This window comes from Erpetoichthys calabaricus, chromosome 10 (assembly GCF_900747795.2).
Source record: "Erpetoichthys calabaricus chromosome 10, fErpCal1.3, whole genome shotgun sequence".
NCBI classification, from domain to species: domain Eukaryota; kingdom Metazoa; phylum Chordata; class Cladistia; order Polypteriformes; family Polypteridae; genus Erpetoichthys; species Erpetoichthys calabaricus.
Genome location: NC_041403.2, coordinates 50,617,751 through 50,640,716, shown reverse-complemented (window position 1 = coordinate 50,640,716; position 22,966 = coordinate 50,617,751). Strand labels below are relative to the sequence as shown.

At 38.4% G+C, this 22,966-nt stretch overlaps 1 protein-coding gene across 2 annotated transcripts in view; it reads left to right on the top strand.

Annotated features, from left to right (window-relative positions):
• Positions 1-22,966, top strand: part of st6galnac5a (ST6 (alpha-N-acetyl-neuraminyl-2,3-beta-galactosyl-1,3)-N-acetylgalactosaminide alpha-2,6-sialyltransferase 5a) — a 259,090-nt gene that overhangs the window by 212,632 nt on the left and 23,492 nt on the right. For both annotated transcript variants that reach the window (XM_051933117.1, XM_028811189.2), the window contains exon 3: positions 7,321-7,730. In XM_051933117.1, coding sequence (XP_051789077.1) covers positions 7,321-7,730 — 410 coding nt within the window. The remainder of the gene's footprint in view (positions 1-7,320; positions 7,731-22,966) is intronic.

Genomic DNA, 22,966 nt, shown 5'->3' with positions numbered 1-22,966 from the left:
ACTTCGTCTGTTTCCAATCTTGGAATCAAAATGGATATGGTCCTGAAAATGGATACTCAAGTCAACAGCACAGTAAAATCCTGCTTTTTCCATCTCAGGCGAATTGCCAAACTCAAACCAATTCTGCCTTACCACCTCCTGGAATCAGTAATCCATGCATTCATTACGTCCTGGCTCGACTATTCTAATTCCTGCCTATATGGTATTAGTAAAGCCACTCTTTCGAGACTCCAATTGGTTCAAAATGCGGCTGCAAGACTTTTAACTGGAAGCAGCAGAAGCCAACACATTACACCGATTTTAAAAACCCTACACTGGCTGCCGGTTAGCTTCAGAATTGATTTTAAGATACTCCTCTTAACCTATAAGGCACTAAATGGTCTAGCCCCTGCCTACTTGAGTGTCTTGCTCCATCGTCACAATCCCCCTCGTGTTCTTAGATCCGCAGATCAGCTGCTCCTAACCGTTCCCAAGGCACGTTTTAAAGCTCGTGGTGAAAGGGCTTTTTCTGTCTGTGCACCCAAGCTCTGGAACTCCTTACCTTTAGTGGTTAGGCAAGCCGCTTCAGTCACCACATTCAAATCACACCTAAAAACGCACTTCTTCACATTGGCTTTTAATTCTTAACCTGTCTTATTCCCACTTGGTTTTTGCTATTTCTCTGTTTTATTGGGTCCCCTGACCTGTTTTTTAGTGTCTCTGTTTTAATTCTCTCTTAATGTTTGTTTTTAATATTTTGCTTTTAGTCTTGCTTGTTTTAACTGTACAGCGCTTCGGTCAGTTGTAATGCTGTGTTTTTAAGCGCTTAACAAATAAAAATGGTATGGTATGGTATGGTAAGTAATTGCAACACATAAACTAACTTAATCAGTTTTAATGCGAAAAGATGCCGACGAAAGAAGAGAAGCAGCGGGCTGCTAGGGTGGCGTAAAGAAGAGCTGTTCAGGATGCAGCAAGCACATCAACCTCTGAGCAAATGAATGCTAAACGTACAGAGAAAGAGGATGAATACTATGAATGCTCAAGTCAAGTGTATTCACTGCTCGTTATTGTGCAGTGTGCTGTTACTGGTATATATATATTTTGCAAGTGGTGGTAAGGGTACAGTAAATACTAATCAAGGGTAAATGTTTCAAGATAAATTATTATACTTCAGTTTCATTGAAGTTGGTGATTGTTTTGGGCTAGTCAGTTAATTTCAGTGACCTAAATTTAATGTACTGTGACAGCTAGGGGGCGCTGTCGTCCCCTTGAACCCTTGGACAATGCGTCGAACACCAGCTAAAAGTCCAAATATTATTTTATTATAATAACAAATGTGCACAAAGCACCCTCCACTCCACAATATTCAATAATTAATCAATACAGTATATCAAACACAATTCCTCCACACCACCCAGCAGCTCAGTCACCCTTCCTCCCAACTCGGCTCGCTGCTGGGATTTCCCAGAGTGAAAGTGTTTCTGTCCCTCAGTCCATGTGACTTTATAACACTTCCAGGTCGGGTAAAACTCCTTTTCTTCAGCCCAGAAGTACGTAATTTCCTCTGTCCCTGTGACTAGGACGTACTTTCGGGTTATCGTGAAAATGCAAGTCCTTGAGCCTCCCTGCAGCGTCCCCTGGCGGCCCCCATGGTATCCAGCAGGGCTGAGATGAAAGACTCCAAGTTCCATGATGCCCTGCTGGAATTTGGGACCCCTCCATGTTGCAGGGATGGCTCCATCTGGCGGCCTGGGGGTATTGGCCGGGATAAACTGCCGGCCATATATCACAGTATATGTTTATAGTCAATGGAGCTGTATTGTAAGATTATGATTGTGTTATCACCATCACTATAAGCTACCTGTTACGTTGGCAGTTTAAATGGAGATCTAACTTATTGAAAATTAGAAAATACTGCCACTCATTGGTGATATTCATTTTCACAGATTCAGTCGTTTTAGAGAATTATGAAAAAAAAAAAGAAAAGAAAGCCTGCCGTTTACCTTTGTGAAATGTCATGCCTCAATTGCATATCTTTTCAAGAAAGACTTGCAGATTGATCAATTGATATTCTGCAATTGTCAAACCCCTATTTTGCATCACACCTGTACACATTTTGTTCCCACCAGTCCTGGCTCTCTTCTCATTTCCAAACATTTCTATGTAAAGATCTGGCAGTGATGATTCCACTTGAAGCATCTTTGAGAAGTTGTCATCATGAGCTGATGAATTACCAGAATGGTACTTTTGTAAAATATTTTAGAGAATGAAAAGCCTTTTTCAAGAGATAAGCGACCAGGGCTATGGCAGATTAATCTTGATATGCTTTTTGTAGCAGCCTGAATGACACCCAAGTTCACACATGTAACTTAGAACATTTAACAGGCATTAAAATGCAGCAAGCCATGGGATCACTGTCCAGAATAATAGTGCAGGTAGCCACCTTACTGACTGCATGTGATGAAAAGTGGAACAATGGAAAAATGAGCACGAGTCAAGTGTGGCCTTAAGCTGGTGGTTTTAAATCCAAATGATGAGAAAAGATGTATGAGGCAAACCAGGAGTTTTATCACTAAAGAGGGAAAATGCTATAAGTACTGCCACCCCATTCCATCTCCTGTTAATGGGCAATGACCTCCACATATACATTTACATTTATATAAAATAATAAGGGCAGCTTCAAACAATATTTATACACTGGACATAAATAAACAGTTATATTTATATAGCACTGCTACCAATGATAGTATTAATAGATTTGGTAACTTCAACATCAAAAGAAGCATAAATACATATTCATTCATTTCCAGTTTTTGTTCAGTCGACAAAATGCCAAATCATATTATACATTGGTAATCAATTTGATTCATGATGATTATTGCTACTCCAAAACAGGGAGATGTACGAGATCACACGCTTTACAATGCATCACAATAAATCAGCCAATGTGTGTCCCTTAAAAAGGGTTCAAGGCAGAGTTGAAAATTTCAAGCTGAATATGTGCACATGTGAACAAAGGCATGCCTGGAACAGAATTATCCACAGTCAGTGTATCCCTTCATAATAATAAAGTTTTTAAAAATGGTTTTATGTCAGGATGAATCATTTGGACTGTGAAATGCACTATAATATTCATTCCTTTGAAATTTTCTTGTATTTTTTCAGCTACCTGGAAAGAGACTTCTTCAAATGGATGTTTTCTTTTTTCACTTTAGTCACTAAAACAGTGTAGCGAAATTTTAAAGTTGTGTAACATTAATTAGAAAAATATTTATTTTAAAGTTTATGACCTCTAATTAAAACTCTATTCACAAACCTATATCACTTTTTTTTTTTTTTTTTTTTTTTTTTTAATCGAGTCATTTAATCTTATGATCATCATCAGTAGCAATACCAGCCTTCTCTTTATCTGAAGAATTTTTCAGATTGTGCCTTAAATGTTGTGTGGAATTATATTTTCATTTCCCCTCCTTTATTCTGATGGGCCTCTGTTCCTGGATTGTTCAGGAGTAATGCATACAGACATGATTGATAATGGTAACTACAAACAGCTTCAGGTTATAATTTTAAATCTAATGATTAATAGCCTGTATAATGAAAGAGAAGCTGTGCGGCAAACAAGTTGGCAAGTACCACACATTTGATTTTACAGCATTGGCAGTGCTTTCATTGTTGAACTGAGTATTTATGTCTTCATCATTGTGGTGAAGAAAGCTGAGAGAAGTGACAACTGTGTGATAAACTCATCAACTGAACAAAATGGCTGTATTCATCCTTAAATGTCCTGTTTTAATAAATGATGTAACATCTTTGTTCTCTTTCTTAGTAATTAATCAGGTTTAAAAAAACCTGAGAAATAATAAGCTGAAAATTGCTCTATGATGAATACTTAACATTTCTTATTGTGGTGCATCATGGGCAGCATTTTAATGTAGAGCTAGACATTTGGAGCAACTGCTTTGTCCCTTAACACTACCCCCAGAATGTACAGTATGTAAGCAGAACACATTCATAGGTCATCTAGTTAAGCTTGTAGACTGGAAGGGAGAATTCCACAAAAAAGAGGAATTTCGGTAAACATACTCCGTGATAAAAAATACAAAGGACAAAGAAAGAGGAGGTGAAGAAGGAAGCTTGTGGTTTGTTTGTAAGCTGATACTGACCTCAGGTTTGTAAGTAAGCTGCAGCTCTCAACTGCTGCTGTTTTCTGGATGTTTGCTCAACCATGTCTATCCTCACTTTGAATACAACAGGCTTTTGCACCCTTAAGATTTTTGGCTTTAAAGAAGTTCACACTCTTGGGGGATTGCTGGAAAAAAATGACTGGAGCGTGACCTAGTTCTGATACTAATAACCATTAATGTATAACTTTAGTCCAATTAGCTAGATTTATTCCAAGTCTCCGGAGACTGCCCAGGCAACATCAGCCATAAGGTAGGAGCCAACCCTGGATGAAATGCCAGGCCAGCACAAAGCATACTTTTTGTATACTCCCACACTCACACTTCTGGCTAGTGTAGAGACACCAGTGATCCTACCAGGGTAATATTTGGATTAAAACTACTGTTGTTGATGTGCATATTTAGCACAGGTAGAGTGAGTGTAGTAGTAATACAAGTATTGTCACATGTATAGAGTACAGTGACATTTTTTCAATTGCATGTCTGACTAACATGCAAATTGATAAACCTGTATTTAAACACATAACTTTGTGCTATTTAATTAAAAAAAAAATCAGCTTACCCTTGTTTCCACTTATTCAGTTATGCTCTGTTTCTTAAACCTTCTGGAAAAAACCCTAAGAAAAACTAGAAACTTTGATGATATTACAGTACTGAAATGATAAATGACTTAAGTACATGGTGAATAATTAATTGTTATTGTGAAACAAAGTCATGTTAAACATGTAATAGTGTATGTGAGTAGGTTCTAGACATGTGACTACATGAGTGAGTATAACAGAAAACTGTTGCACTTGTGTAGGTGTCTTTGATTTAATGTGAGTGCTAGAGAATTTCACAATCATTTGCATCCCATCGGAAGAGAAGCTGTCTTGAAAGGGGAGTATACTGAGTACTGCTTCTATATTGTATAGTTTTGCATCATTATACACTAGTCTTTATACACTAAATCGCCTTCTATTCTGTTTATTTATGTATTTATGTATAGAACATGTCACTGAGTACCATCTCGAAGGTGTTGTACATATTTACTATAACAGTGATGAAAACATTCAACATTTATTTCATAGACATAAAAATTTCTTTAAAAACACAGTAAAACTGAGCATTTGCATTGATTAACATAAATCATTACAATATAAAGTCTTTTGACATTATCATTGAAATATGGCCAGTTAATATTGGAAGAGGCATAACTTCTGCTGAGTTCACAAATGCTGAAAAAGAAAAAGTTACACTTCTAATGGCCTTCTTAATTAGAAGCTACTTAATGCTGAAGGAGCAAGTATTGCTCAAGAACATTTTCCTAGACATATTGTTACACATGCACTTAGGAGACACATTCAAGGCACTATTGAGGTAAGCCGTTCTACCCCAGGACAAGAGGAGGCACTATCTCTGTATTCACTATATATATATATATATATATATATATATATATATATATATATATAATATACTGTATTTATATTAATATATATATAATGTATAGTCCTCAGTAGCTACATTTTATGTTTTATATTGTGTCTTAGCCAGCTGTCAGTTAACAATGAGATGCAGATGACAAAGGAGCCAGCAGTGCACCATCTAACCTGGTCTCCCATGTGAGTTTGTCATATTTTCATTTTAATAAATTCTTTGAAACTAAACTTCTACAATATACAAATGACCTGATGAGGAAAAATAAAAACACTAACAAGCCATAAAATTAGGTAACAAGTTCTGCTATTGGAATGGACTGACTTCTAATTAAAAACACTTGGATTGGAGGAACAAAAACTTACAGCCGCTAGTGGTCCTCTAGGACTGAACTTGGGAACCCCTGACTGAGGCCAACAGGCTGCCCGACGGCACATTACAATAAGAATCAGATCCAACATTTTAGTGTTGAACCCTAAAGATTCCAGTATGTCTGGTGTGACTTTCTATGTCCAAGACTAGCAGCATGGCAATGCTAGATAGAATATGTGTCTGCACAATGGGGAGCTTGTCTTAAATGTTGTTTTGTTTTGTTTTGTTTTTTTAATTTTAAAAAACAGTAGATGTCTTCTGTTCGACTGTCAGCTATTTTTGTGTGAGTCAAACTTGTGGGAATTCCATCTTTAGATGTTTTATCCTTCCTCCACATAATTAATTATTTGCATGTCAAACAACAGGTAACCACCTGGTGTATGTGTAATGTGTGCATGATAAGTCACTGAGCAAAGTGTAGCTGGATTTAGCAAACGTCAGCAGACTATCTTGCAGAAAGTGTAATAATTTACAGTTAATTTGTCTCATAGTTCAAGGATCTAGTATGTGCTTACTAAACAGCAATTTTAGAGCTAAGCCTGCCTTACTGCAGTGCACTCTACATAAGAGCTAACATAGGTGGGGACCCACTGAAGGACATTAGTGATCTTATCTAATGATCAAATCATCTAATTTAAGGCCACAGACTCTCTAACTATATAAAGTGGTGAAATGGTTAATGCTGTAAACTCAACACAGACTAGATTCAAATCCCAGCATAGTCACCATCTGAGTGGGCTTTGAATATTCCTACAGAGTCTTGTGGGATTCACTCCAGTTTTCCTCCATCACCATAGTTATGTACAGGTTTGGTTAACCAGCAAGCCTAAACCAGCCCCATAATAGTGAGATGGACAAGCGGTGGTCCAGAATGGATTTCTGACTTGTGCCCAAAGGGTTAGGCCTCCACTCTGCAAGCCTAAAATGCATTAAGCAGGTACTGCAGATGGTAAGATGGACCTGTCTGTGTTTATTTTAATACTAAGCTTGATACAAAGCGCTGCATGGCACGGTAACCAGCATATCTCTGAGCCAGGGGTCAGATATGAAGCTGCAGATGTACTGTATGGTGTAAAGTACAAAGGTGCACAGCACTGGAAATTAGAACAGGTCTGTTGTTAATTTTCAGATAGACACAGTTTGCTTATTTTGAGTTGGTTGGTGAGTAGTGATCACTTAATCACTTTTTGTATTGATGGCCTCCTTTTTTCTCTCCATCACTTCATGTTACAATAGATCACGAGGTGGATACACATGGCCTTTCTTGTTGAGTTCCATATTTTTAGAGTTTTCTAGTTTCTGCACTTGCTCTATAACCTGAAACAGTTTTGAGTCTTGGCTAAGATGAATATTTCTTTCTTTGCAGCCCCTGAAAATGCATTGTTCCAGCTGTGCCCTTGTGACCAGCTCAGGGCATCTTATTAGCAGCAAGCGTGGGAAAGAGATAGATCAGACCGAGTGTGTCATCCGGATGAACGATGCCCCCACAAAGAGCTACTGGAAGGACGTGGGACAGAAGACAAGCCTTCGCGTCATCGCTCATTCTAGTATGAAGCGAATTTTGCGGAACCGCAGCGAGCTCCTAAACGTGAGCCAGGACACCGTTTTCATTTTCTGGGGTCCAAACAATTACATGAGGAGGGATGGGAAAGGGCTGGTGTACAACAACCTGCGAGTGATGAACCAGGTGCTGCCAAAGCTGAAGGTCTACATTATATCACGACAGAAGATGCAGCAGTTTGATGAACTTTTCAAAAGGGAAACCGGAAAAGACAGGTAAAGAATTGCTGTTTTTGTCTTTCCACTTTCTATAAAAATGACCCTAATCCCTTTAAAATCATTCAGAGGGCATTGACCGTGGATATTGAATTAAGACAGTCATGCAGTGCTGGTGAACTCAAGTCACTTACTCAGGATCATCTTCTTTCCAGCAGACACTGCGTATTAGTGCTGCCATTCTGATATCTGCTCATACTAGAGGACACGTAGCAGAGATAAGAAGGCTGCCCTTTAATCTTCTTCATTCCCTTCACTGTGCTGTAATCCTCTTTCCACAAAAAACACCTATGCACTCATAAGTCAGGCATCAACAGAGCTTAACTTCAGATCATGTGAAATTAAATTAATACAAAAAAGCAAACCTTCAGTGTGTCCTTTGTAGTGCTGGATGACCAAAGCTTTAGAAAATGTGCTGCAGGAGTCCCAGAGTGAGAAAGATTTATAATTGGTGCTCTTGGCCTATTTGAGAGCTGGACCAGTAGACGAGATGGGAACATATTAGTGCCCTTTTTTAATAGTTAAATTGGAAACATTTAGTTTTTTCACTTTTAAAGATTTGTGTAAAACATTCTAAAAGCATATTATGTTTTACAAATCAATTGACAGCAGTGAGTTCAGGTGTTGGGCCTAAAGGTGCCTTTGCCTTACATAATGACACTTGACTCAATTGTACTACTGTTATGTAAAATGTATGCATTACAATGTATGGATAAATGTGAAAAAGTAAGTGCCCCCATTTGGTGGTATTGTTCTAAACAACAGACCATAACTAACAATCCCGAAATCACATTTATCCTGAGCTGACAAAAAAAACAGATCTGAATTGTTAGCATTTATTTAACCAAAAAAAAGCCGACATGCGGAAACCCAGAGTAAATATTTAAATGATTCATCAACTCATACAGCCATCTTTAGAAGAAACAATATGAACAAATCATTCTCATGAAATCACCACTGTCTCATTGTAATAAATTTTTTTTAGCCCAGTCCTCTTTACAACAGTGCTTTAGTTCAATGATGCTTGGAGACATTTGCTAATGCACAGCTCCATTACAGGAATACTTTACGTAAAAATTGTTTTATGTTACCCTATGTTGTTTGTAATAGTGGGTCAGAAAAATTGTTAATCTCCTATTTTTTTGCAGGTGACCAATAAATGCCAGGAGGCAGGTCTTAAATTCAGATGGTCATTTGTGTCTGAGCACATCCATTTTATTTCATGAGAGCATTTTCTGGAAAGGATTTATTTTAAACATTTTAGTAAAGATATCTGTGTGTGGAACATTGTGAGCATATGACTGGATGATTTCAGCAATGTGAGATGTTTTCATGAATGTTTTGATATTGTTTGCTGTTGTCCAGTGTTGGTCACCATTGGCTTATAGTGTATCAGAAACTATCTCTGTTCTGCATGAAAATATGAGATTTAACATTTTTCTCAGCTGTCACTACCAATTATATGGGGTCAGTAACACACAGAAAAATATGATTTAGTGTGGAGTATTCCTTTAATACTCTATAAGGTGTCACTTACTGCCTTATGCACTCCACCTGACAAAAACTGTGAATTAATGCCAAGTAATAGTTTGTGTAGGAGTAGATGAATATGTAGAACTCTACCTCTTTTGTTATAAATGTTCAGAGAGTCCTCCTTAGCTATAGCTGTTAAAACTGAGGTCATGGGGTTCCATACTCCAAGGGCTGCATGGAAGAATAGCTGCCCTAGAGAAAGCAGCATTAAGGAAGCACAAACTTATCTTTCACCTCTGGGGACAATAATAGTCATCTGATTGAAAGTGGGCACGGAATATGGACATTAAAAATGAATTCTGACACAGAAATTGAATTAAAGTTGAGCCTAGTAACATTTAAAATTCATATGCCAATGTAGAAAAGAATGTAAATATATAAGATATTATGATTTTGGCAGGTGTACTTTTTCGTTGTTTTTTCAAATCACTGAAGTCATATTTTTGTCTATTCAACCTGCAAAAAAGCACCAATAAATTACTGAAGATCAATGTTCATCATTGAAAGAGTTCACCAAACTAAACTTAATGGTTTAGTAGTTTATTTGTAGAGGGTATCTGTCTGTCTGTTTGTATCTAATTTATGTACTGTGCATTGCCAGTAGTTGGATCTCTTACTCCAGTTTGTTTTCTCAGCAACAGGGAAGTGAATAAAAAGGTATGCTATATTTGTACAGTTTACATTTCCTGCACAACACAACAGCAAAATAACATATAGCCAGTTACAAAAGTCAGGGTTATGTAGTGCATCAGATATTTAAAGACTGTAATGAGACAGTCAGGGTCTCTTGTGACATGTGCTGCTTGTTTTTGTATTTCTTGGTGTTAACTGTGTTGCTACTGTATCATCGGCCCCATTATAAAGTTGAGAACAATTCTTGGCAAGGGTGGCTGGAGGCTTGTAATCGTTATGGTGAGCCAAAGTTGAAAAGGCACTTTAAACTGAAATAAAGAAAATAAGAAAAATAAATGTAAATGAAAACAAGCAAAGTGCTGTGATTCTTTTCTTTAATTTTTTATAGGATTCCCTGACCTCTTTATAATAAATACGCATTTAAGTAGGATTTTTTTTTTAGCTCAAAGGAATCCAGATATAATGTTACCGTAGATACTCGCGTATTAGTCGATCTTGCAGATAAGTCGAGTGTATTTTTAAGCCGAAAATTACGAAATTTGTTATGACCCGCGTATAAGTCGAGGGTAAAACTTGACAGCTATCAGAGATAGAGGGCGACAATCAGCTGTTAATGGCGACAAAACTCACTGTCATGGCACAGGCATTCCCTCTGTGCTTGGAGAAATGCTAGACTCATTGACTCGGCAACTAATCCTTGCGTGTGCGTGAGTTGCGAAATGTAAACAAATGTAAACAAAGGCAAGATGGCATCGACATGTCACAAGGGAGCGAAGCGAGTGCAAAAAAGGAAACACTCGGCAGACGATGTTTTGCACATTATCGCTGAATCGGACTTTGATTTTTCAGAATCAGATTTTATTGACAGTGATCAGGAATCGAGCAAGAGAGTGAGAAGCCAGCATCAGCTGATCGGACACCAGCTGATGCCGCGCCAGCTGATCGGCTGCCAGCTGAACGCATTTGCGCAACTGATGCACCTACGCAAGGTTCGCGTGGGAGGAATACCCAGACATTGATCCGTGGGAGCCGAACTGGCTACCGGACATCACAAGACAGCATGGCTTGCTGTTGGACACGACAGATCACCCGCTGCTGGACTACTTCAGGCTGCTCTCTCCTGATGCTGCTTTTCAGCTACTGTCAGACGGGACAAACAGGTAGGCAGAGAAATTTTTTGAATCGCGGGCTGCGCTTGCATCGCATTGATAGCGTGCGTTGCCTTGGTTCTTTTGATTCCAAATCTGTTTGCACGTGGCAGCTAATGGTATGTTTGTTATCCAAAACCTGCAAAAGTTAATGCTCAAATTCAAGTATTTCACAGTTTAAAGAATTATTTAATGAAATTAGAAAAAAACTAGCTAATTAGCAATAGTATTGCTGGCTTATAATTATTTTAAAGACCATGGGAAACGGCAAATGACCGGTGACTTAACACCGTGAAGCGTTGAGTATACAATGTCATTACCCAAATTCTATGGACAATTGTGTTGCCCCGTGGATAAGTCGACCCTGTTTTTTGAATGAATTTTAACGCATAAATTTTTCGACTTATACGCGAGTATAAACGGTAATTTTTCTTTCGATTTTGTCCATTAAAGGTTGAAACATTTTTGCCTTTTGTCACGACAGCATTTTTGTTTCCTTTTTGGTGCCACCATATGCATCAATATGCTTCCATGGAGATCTTACTCAGAGACACACAGGTGTAGGCTACTAGTTACATCGTCAAAAGTGATGGTGTAAAGGTCAGTCGTAAACCGCTTTGATTGTTTTATTCCTGGTGTACAGTATCTCTATATTACAAACTCAACCCCACCTCAGACTCCTGGTACTCTGTGAGTCAGTCAAAGACTACAATAAGAACAAGATGGAGAACAAAAGAAACCCCCAATTTAATAGCTAAAATTGAAATCTCAAACACAAACTACAACAAACCAAATGCAAGATTAACACCAAAAATCTTTAAACTATGGTAAATTATTAAATACTAAACTGTTACTGTACCAAGACCAAAACACTAAACCAAACTGTTAATTAAATCGTTAAACAAACAAAAGTGAAGAATTCCAAAAAAGCCAAACTAACAGATTTTTTTAACTAATTTCAATGAACCTACTATGAAAAAGAAGGGTCTAGTGGAAGCACCACTACAATAAACTGAGATCCTTTATAATTAATTCAGGTGAATGCACCCCAAATTTCTGAAACATCTGAGAGACCCAATGCATGTCTGAGCCCTGACATTTTTGGATGTGCAATAAATTGATAATTCATAATTTATAACATAAAGGGACAAGGAAAAGCATAGAAGGGCAAAAGGGTGAAACGTAGGATGAGGCACAATTCAGAACAGTTACATTATTATAATTATTTAACCATCCACTGTCTATTTAGTTTATTCCAATTCAGGGTTGTGGGGAGCTGGTGGCAGGAATCAACCCTAGATGGGATCCAAGCATGTCATGGTGCACTGTCTTACACTGGACCATTTAAGACTCACCAATTAATCTAACAACTATGTCTTTGGGATGTTTGCACAATCTGGTGCTACCCAGATTCTTCAATAACGAATTTGAGGTGGTGTTTAAGCTTCACATGACAGTGTCTCTGAAGCTGTGAGGCAGCACTGATAACCACTATACTGTAATGACCCTCTATATTCATTATACAATTTACATATACAAGAAGAAGTTGTAAGTGGTTTGAATCATTTAACATGAGATGAAGTGGAACCTTCTCTGAGAGAGGAGATGAGAAATACACAAAGTAAACTGAATGAAGGAGAGCTCAGATATTTCATTGTTGTTCTACTTCAAATAATTTAATTAACAAATGTTTACTGGTGGGTTGCGAGTGAAAGACCAGTTTTGCCTTCACGGTGCTGTGAATACCTTCAGCAGAGGCCAATAAAGACTTGCAGCTCTGGAACGCATGGAGGAGAATTTTACTCTCAAAACATTGATCATCTTGGTTCGATTTATCTTTTGAGAACAGTGGCTTTGTACATTTTGCTTCAGAGCTTATCATCTATTATGGCTATCCAGTCCGCTTACACTTTCACACACGACAGCCTTTAATTAGCCAATGTCTCACTTCATCACTGCTCAGCCTAATCGAAGGCATGCAATGCATTGTGCCAGGTGCAGATCTTTTTTGCTACTGTCACTGTGCACAGAGCCCACACCTGATTGCTTACACAACTGTCCTGCCACCCTCGTGTTTGTCTTAATGATTAACTACACAAGTCAATGTTAACAACAAACAATAAATCAATTATGTGACAATACACAATTCAGTGAAATAGCAGAAGTGATTGGTGACCTCCTTATACTCCTCACTCTTTAAATTTAAAAACAAAAAAGCCTCAATGCACTTTGTGTCGATATGTTAGGATTTTAAGAAAAATAGTGGCCGAAATTCAAACTCTGGTCAAGGAGATATCCCCGCATGGTTCTTTGTGCTCACACGTCGGTCTCATCGCTGAATTTGGCACCCGATCAGTCCTCAAGGCAACTGTCAGCTTTACTTGGCATTGTGTTCAGTAAACTGACTGTACGTCAGTAGTCAGAAAAGAAGACGCTCATGAAAAATAAAAGAGAGTTCTAATTTATTTGCCATACATGGCAGCAACCCAGATATTAAAAAAAGCAATAACCGTGGGGAATGGCTTGTTCCCTGTATGGATTGTTGCATTCATTTGCACCGTAGCTTTGATTTTATTTCTGTGCCTACCCCTACAGTGCTCATAGAGCGCAAAAGCAAATCACATTATAGGCAGCACGTTGTGACTGATTGACATTTTCATGTGCTGCTTGTCGGGGGCTCAGACAATACGATGACGCTTATCTATTCTTACCAATGCTAATAAGAATCTCCGAAGGGCCCTGTTCTGTATTAGTGGGAGGACTGCATGCACTGCATGGACATGCCATTGTAATCCTAGAAAATATGTTCTAATCACAAAGATTCCCCCCGACAAATCTGGTCTCTGTATTCAAACACTTTTCAATTTAATTAACAAGTGTAGTATTGGGCAGAGGCTGATAAATGAGAGCACTGTATTTGCTTTCATTAATGTTGTGAAAATGAATAGCCAGCAGAGTGGAGCAGCCTTATAAATGAGGTCAGATCTGCGATGGATAGAAAATGAGAAAAGAGGAGGCCAGACCGATTGCTGGATAACGAAGACAGAACTGTGGTGCTTTATTAATTGAGGGCAGCTAACTCTGTTTGTCCCCAATATTTTGCATCCTTTATAGCTAAAGTCTCAGTCTATATAGAGAACAGAAGCACATAGAGTATCAAGGGGGCATTTAAGACCATACTTTGGCAGAATTTAGAATCACAGTCCCTATTCTGGTTTAAAGTGGGACTTGAAACTGTTGTGCAAACCAATGATATATTTCTTTACAACTGGCTGTTTAAATATAAGACATATATGGTTTGAAGAGATGTTAAGGCTCCTGCTGAGCTGATCAAAACCCTTCATTCAGTATAAGGCAGTGGGTTCAAAGGGAAACAAGATGATCAATAACACAGCAAATAGGATAAAGCAGCATTGCTTTGACTCACCAGTGCACTTGTCAGGATTCAGTCGTGAATTCAGTTTTGACCTTTACACTGTATATGCCCCCTAATACAGGTTAACTAGTTTGTATTCTTTTGGGATTAAAATCTTTGCTCATCTGGTCATCTGATAGGGGACACAATTTCACCTCACTACAGGATCTGATGGCAAAACCAGAACAGTTACCAGACGTATTCCTGGCTTGAAGGACATAGCAATGTTCAAGCTTGATGTGTTTAACTGAAACACCTTTGAAAAGTACTTGAAATAGAAAATAAAAAAAATAGATGAAAGGTACTTTTTAAAATCTAGGGGGCTTTGCCCCCTGCTCGCTTCGCTCACCAACCCCTGTGTTTGGTTAATTGGATATGCAGTTTAAAAAATTTTTTTTCTTTGGAATTGTTTCAATTTCATTATTTGCACTTTTACTTTAAAGCTTCATTAAAAGCAATATTTTTTGGAGACACATTGTGACAACGCAACGTATACCTGCCCGTGAGTGAATATTGTTTCTGTTTCTCTAATAAATTATTCGACTTTTTCTAATGTTTGTCCCTGTGATTTATTGATTGTCATAGCAAAAGCTATTCTCACGGTAAACTGTAAACATTTTAATACGAATGGCATATCACGATCTCCTTTAGTGTGTAATGTCATTCGCGGAATATATACATTACCTTTCTTTTTGCCTGTTAAAATTTGCATCACTTCTCCGTTGTCATCAATATACACCTGACCAAATTGTGTATTCTTTGAAATTTAACTTGTTGTTCCTTTAACTGTTCCGGGACCACAGATTCTCATAGCGTATGGTCCATTATTGTGTGAATCCACATTTTGTGCATTGAATGATGCGAATGTGAAAAGACTTCGTTGTCTACTCTTTGCCTTTTATTTCTGACCTCGATTTGTCCTGCTATTTTTTCAATTACACCTGGTTCTGATGATTAATCACCTTTTGTTTGCGGTAATGCGATCTTTTCTATCTTTTCTTTGATAATGTAGCAACTGACATGATAAAGTATCACAAAAGTTTTACTTCAACAATCGCTGACTTCTAACCCCAAACATAACTTTCTAGCACCCTCTCCAATGGCCCCCCCTTACCGCCCCAATCAATACCCTGCTATCTGTCTTCCGTGCTGTACTCCGCCCTCCCTCAATCGGACCTAACAGTCACTTAAAACCAAAAAGCCCTCAACCTAGCTGTGATGCTACAATACTTTCGAATTTTACTGCTTTCATATTCTGTACCCTTCTCTGCATGTGTATCATGCCATCGTTTGTTTGAGCCTTTCGAATTCCACTGCTTTCATAATCTCTTATCTGCCTTTTTTTCTCTCCAACGCCTTTGAGTCTCTATTCTCCGTATTGTCCTTATACGCTTTATATGTGCTGAGAGCACATGATCTGTGTGTACTATGTGCTTTTACACCACTGAGTGTTTTTAGATGGGTGTGCTGTTGTTTGATATCTTTGGTAAGTAGGGCGTGTCTTGCAAGAATCTCATGTTCCACGTCCCCGCGAAACGTCCCTGGGACAATCTCTTTGCACCAAGTCTCATGTTTACGGTCCCTGCAAGCCGCTCCATGGCAAGTCTCTTTTGTCTCGCGGGTCTTTTAAATGTCTTCCGAGAAGATCACGTATCGTAGCCTTGCTTTTGCTTTCCAGGATTTTTTTTTATAATAGAGAGATAAAGGGTTGAAAAATCCTAGCCACATTATCTCATTGTCACCCTACTGTTGTTTCTTGCTGGTTATTCTGCAAGACATGGACAATGATGTGCTTAAATGAAGCATCTTTGAATGTTCAACAAAAACAGAGATCACAGTCCACACAGTTTGAGAGCCTTAGTTTATCACATACATAGCATAAACAAAAGGCTCCTTAGCATGAGTATATTACTACTTTTAGAACAAACATGACCTGATGATATTGAGATATGTTATGAACTTGCGTGTGAAGCCACGGACTGGGTGTATTGAGGGGTCATCTGTTAGAAACAAAAGAGTGCAAGAAATAACAAACTGCAAAAAACAGAAAAATCACATCCACGTCTGAGTTCATTACACAGTAAATCATAAGTAAAACAAACTTAATAATCTGAACGTGGTCCAAACCTTAGGGAGTGTTAGGTTTAACGTGTTGCAGTACTAGTCTCTAAAAGCATTTTGTTACATTGGAAGCATATGTCACTGTTCTGTAGTTATTGTGACTATCCATTTTGTCCACCTGAAGCAGATGTGGGTCACAGATTCACTCAGTGAGACATTAAAGATGATTGTTGAAATGCCAGCCTCTACAACGTTTTAAAAGACATCCTGAAGTGCCACCTAGATTGTTTGCGCCAGAGACATAGAAGGATTAATCATGAAGTGCTGCAGGTATTTGGGATCAGAGAGTGAAGAAAGAATCGTGTTAATCCATATGAGAAAATGTAAATGCGGTAGGGTTAGGCTTTAGTTTGTCATATGGAAGTATCTGTAAACGTGTATTTTATGTGAATCATAACTGTCACTATACTGTGGCCAATATTTACATTTAGAAAAATTGTTTTCTGAGGGCATATCTGCATTTCTTGTATGTTTCAATTTCCCCCAATCTAAAATGCTTTGCAGAGAACATGTAGAATCTTTTTCCGACGTCAATGCTGCTCTATGCTTTCTTATTAGGAAATAAGCTGATTGTTTTGTAGACGCATAGCTGTCCATATATTATTATTATTATTTTTATTTATTTTTAAAAGATCTGGTTACTATGGTGGGCAGCATGGTGGCGCAGTGGGTAGCGCTGCTGCCTCGCAGTTGGGAGATCTGGGGACCTGGGTTCGATTCCCGGGTCCTCCCTGCGTGGAGTTTGCATGTTCTCCCCGTGTCTGCGTGGGTTTCCTCCGGGCGCTCCGGTTTCCTCCCACAGTCCAAAGACATGCAGGTTAGGTGGATTGGCGATTCTAAATTGGCCCTAGTGTGTGCTTGGTGTGTGGGTGTGTTTGTGTGTGTCCTGCGGTGGGTTGGCACCCTGCCCAGGATTGTTTCCTGCCTTGTGCCCTGTGTTGGCTGGGATTGGCTCCGGCAGACCCCCGTGACCCTGTGTTCGGATTCAGCGGGTTGGAAAATGGATGGATGGATGGATGGTTACTATGGTTGCTTACTCATCCAGATCTGATGACAAATCCCTAAACATGCCCCATTGTTATGAATGAAATGTGCTCCCTGTTTTTTCTTCCCCTTCTTTAGGCCCACAATGTTTCTTTTCTGCACCTTCCATTTTAGTCTTCCTCGTAAGTTGTTTCAGAGTGAGACATCATTACAAGTGTTTTCTCAGCTGGGTGAAGACAAGAGTGTGCACAATGTTTTCATGTTTGAGGCAGGCTTTGTCTGTGTGATTCATTGAAAAAACTGCTTGAATAGAGAAAGGGACTGTGACAAACAAACTAGCACTTTTTAAGCCCTGGTGGACCAAGGGGAACTGAGCCTGCACTCAATGAAGAGCACTACACAAAAATACACTGAACTGAATAGAATTAATCTGAGATATGTTTACTACTTTAGACCAGAGCCCACCGGGACCATTGGACACTTTGTACTAGTTGCCTATATTTCGGCAAAACGAAGTGATTAATTGAATAAAGGCTGTTTAATTGAATAATACAGTGTTAATTACTGTATTTAAAGGATTGCAGAAGATGTTCACATTGTGTTGTAAAGAAAAAGTGGAAGGAGTTGTTTAGCTTAGTGATTCTTAAATTTTTTATTCTTGAAACCCAATTTTGCCTATTGTTTCTTCATGACCGGTAATCATCATAGAATAGTGGCTAATCATTGTGCCATCTCCCCAAGCATCGGCTGGCGTTGGGGGGAGTTTCACTTGGAGAATGGTATCCAGGGAGAATTTGCACCCGCCTTGAAGATTCACCGACAAACAATATATCTGGGTGGTTTGTTTCAGCTATACAAGCAGTGACCCATCGCAAGGCTTTCCGCAAACCTTTTGTGACTTTCTTTCATTTCAGTTGTACTTCACCGCATGACCCGAGGTGCAATAGTACATAAATAATAAAATTATGTATTTTTTTTTACTGTATATGTTACTTACCCCATTTAGTTTATAGTGATGGCTGAGAAAAAAAAATGATTCCATGCAGAATGTACAGTAGATAACAAAGCTTCTGATATAATAGGGCTGTATAGTGACCAATACTGTATAACAGTAAACAATATCACAATATCCACAAACATCTCTGCTTACTCGCTTTGCATTGTCCATATGTGATGTCATGTCACCCAGTCATATGCTCACAACATCCCAAACACACATTTATATGAAAAATAAATATTGCAAAATAAACCACTTTTGAATACTTTGATGAAGTTTTCCATTTCCTTTCAGAGAGAGGTTAATGTCTACAAGGTAATCTCTTGGTGTAGTTGGCAATGGTGGTCCCAAAAAATACATTGACCTCAAGACTTGGTTCTACAGTTTTCTCTTTTGTAACTCTAATGTGGAGTAATGAGCATGACAATACAAAATATGCAAAGATTTATTTTTCACTTTATTATATAAAGAGAACTCGTTTGTCTGAAAATTTCCCACACATTCTCATAGCTCCAGGATGCAACATCTAATGTACTGTACCATCATATGACATGTCATATAGTCAGGTTGGGTTTAGAATCACTCATGTGGCTTACAATTTAATGTCTGCACTTATTAGTTGGTAGTTGCTTCTTCATCTTCTCCTTCTTAGTATTATTCACTTCTTTTGCTGACACTTCTATTCAAAGTGACTTTTTTGAGAGATGTTATTTGCTACATTTTTTTCCAGTGTCACTCGGCGTCAGTGGCAGGATTTGAACCCACAACCTCATGGTTTGAAGTCCAAAATCCAAAGCCTTAAGCATTACACCACACTGGTTTCTTACATACAGTGGATTCAGAAAGTGCTCAGACACTGTATAATTTCAAAAACAAGTACAATGTTTTAAGCACATTTAAGGTTCCAGTTCAGTTTTTTACTGACACATAGTAATCTTTTAATATATTAGATTAGACACACTTTGTAACGCTCTCTAATTAGAAAGTCTCTGTGCCATCCATTAATAAAATCTTGCCAAATACAAATAACCCCGAAGGTTAAGGCTGCTGTGGCATAACTGAAAGATTATGGAAAAAGAAAATGTCTGGAAATAGTAGGTCCAGTAGATAAACTTTAAATCTGACTGAAGAGTAAATAGGAGGAAACATAGTGAGCAGTATTTTAATAATATCCTCATTATGGTCAGCTAATGTACCCCTCAAATGAAAATATTGCAGGTTTTGTTTTTTCTCATTTTTAAATGCATGAGGAGTATTAATCCTGCTGAAGTACTGATCTGGTTGTGACATCACACATCATAAATTAATTACGCATGCTCAAAGGAGATTGGACAGTGATGTAAAGTGTGAGGTGGAGTATGCTTATAGTACGCATGCATGAAAGTTCTGTACTTGTGCAGAGCTAATCAGGCAGGTAGCTCAGATCAGTAGTAACATCCTCATCCAACATGGCTGCTACATCTCTGTGATTTCATGCTAGTCTGGCAAAACATCATGGGGTGCTGGGGAAAAATGTCTAAGCTGGACGCATGGGAAATTGTCAGGTAAAACTTCAGCGAACATATTCACCAGTAAACTCTGCAAATTCACTGCAAAAAAGACTTTGACGAATTTTGCCATGAACTCTACCGGTTAATAGAGAGTGAGCCATGTAATGGACTCGTACCCCATGTGTGGTCAGCTGCCGGAATAGGAACCAGCATTCTTCTACTCTGAACTGGATAAGCAGGAGTGAAAATGGATAAAAAGTGTCAACTGTAGTTGATTTATTTCAAAACAACACTTTTTGTTGTTACACTTACGAAAACACTGCGATCAGATACCTCAGCAGTAACTGAAGAATTCACTGAAAAAAAATGCCCCCTTCTATTGTTTTCTTTTGTGTAAGAGGCATTGGTAAGGTGCAGGGTGCCCAGACTACTTTACAACTGCAACGCTGAGCAGACGCCTAAATATTTTATGGATCCTGCCTGACCCTGTCATTCCCAGTGAGCCGAATAACTGTACGTCCAGAGGCACCCCAGGTCGCTTGCAAAGGCAGATCACGCAAAAAGCCATAACATTAGAAATGAGACAGCTATACGAAACATATTCCTGCTTCCCAAGATAAATCCATCTGGACTACTAAGACAGCAGACTGCTGCTCGGTTCCACTGCCTGTAAAATGTCTAGTGCGAGTGTGCTTCTTATGCCGGCTTAACAAGAATTATTATTTTTATATGCCTTTTTTTGTTGTGTTCATGTTTAAAAAAAGACATCTAAAAATAGATGTGGGAAGAAAGATTTCATAAATCAAAAAATATGACATTTTATTATCGACTGCTACATTGACTTACTTTAAAGGCATCCTGTCCTTGGTTTTGATGAAAGTGTCCATTTTTTTTTATTCAGCATCATCCATGTCGGTTGGCTTGACCTGCAGTATATGAGAAACCTCACCTGTTGAACACTTTTGGAGAAGCAATAAAGAGAATAAGCCAGGAGTGCAGTCAGCTCTTAGATAATATACTGTAGGACATTAATAGAGAGCTTTTAATAGACTGCCATCTGTATTGGTACCAAGGGTGCCAAAGCTGTGTTATATTGCTGTATAGTGAATTTGAAATATTGTCTTGAGGTATACGGCAGCGGTTGGATATACACGGCATCTTCAGTGCCATTAAACGGCTCGCTTTGCATTTGGACATGGGAGTGTATAAAACTGCTTTGTATTCTGGTCACAATTATACAGGCATGCCATGAATTCTGGATTCACCCTTTTAGTTTAAAGGCGCAGACATATTCTTTGAATGCTCTATGGTGGGTTTATAAAAACACCATTCTGTATTCATCAAGTCACCAGATTTTGGGAGGTTGTCACTTTTATTGATGCTTTTCTATATTTTTATGTTTTAAGATTTAGTCTGTTATATTGGTGTATATATAGAGATGCTTTAGAATATCAACTCTAGAGCTTCACTAACAGAATAAATTTTTTTTCTTTGCATGAATGAAATGCTAAGCACACCTCTCTTATTATAGCTTGATGGAAACATTTTTTCTGAGTAACCCAGTGCTGAAGCATAAGTTAAAGTAAAGCTAGTTGAAAACATCTGGTTCTCAAGCTGGTCGTGGGGGGGAAGGGGGGGGGGGGGGTTAAAATACAAGGACACAGCAGTATGGGATGGTATAAGCTTCAAGGCACAACTGGCCCTCGTATATAAAGTTTCATCTAAACATTTCTTTTACTTATTTAAGTACAGAAATTTTACTAAAAGACTGGATAAATTTATGAAACTTCTCTCAATATTAACTATAGAATTAAAAATGTAGATAGTAAGCCTTAGCTGTGCCAGTGTTTTCAAAAGAATACACTTTTACATAAACAGTGACACTGTTGGGTGTTGGACCTTTTAATTGGAGTCTCAGTTAATGAGAGGAAGTCAGTACCAAATAAGATATCCTTTTTCAGTCCCTGCAAAACTTGGCCTAACTCAACTCAGAATTATACATTACACCTTGTTCTCTTGATTCAGAATATCCAAAATTTATGTGAATGAAGAGCCAAAGAGTAAGTGATGTCGCCAAGCATCTGCTTCACTGGCTCGCATATGTTGGAAACGCTTCATGTAAAAACCACACTGGGATAAAATACTTATTTTTCAGACAGCCAATAATTCCCAGTCGTACATAGGTGTTGACATCCAATAGGACATCACTGCTTAATGAACAATTTATTGTGATAGATAAGCCGTGTTAAGAGCCTGTCACCTTAAGCCTGTGTCACATTTAGACGACTTTTCCAATGATTTTCAGTCGTAGCCTTCATTTACATCTTAGCAAGTCAGAGGCAGTCTTTGGCACAATCTTAATGAAGACTGGTCATCTAGTGATTCTAGTCCGTAACTCACCTCTGTCATAGAGGTGGGCTTTCTGTGCCTGAGAAATGACAAATAATAAATGCTCATCCAAAGTTACATTTCATATGATGCAGCAATGAGGAATAAGGAACATAGGTGTTTGAATCTCACAAACAGAAGAGAAGCTTGTCTGCCTAATGTCTTGTGTTTTATGTACTACAACAGAATGGAGATTGCAGCTGAACTTTGCATGCGTGTTAACCCTTCGTACAACATCAGCTATGACATGCCCAGGATCTTGTAGTGATTTCAATTGAAATGGTCCAGCAATAGGCAACTGCAGTCAGCAAGTCAGACATACCCAATGACTAGAAATTGTGTAATGGGACCTCATCTTTATTTTACTTAGCTGAACGAATCATATCCCACCCACCATAAAACAAGAAAAAGATGTCCTAGTTTACTTAAAATGAGAACTACTCAAATTCAGTTTGAGGTACTCTTTAGAATCTGCCAGGCATTTATGAGCCTCCTTGGGATTAACCTCGAGTATGACTTGGGCTCGG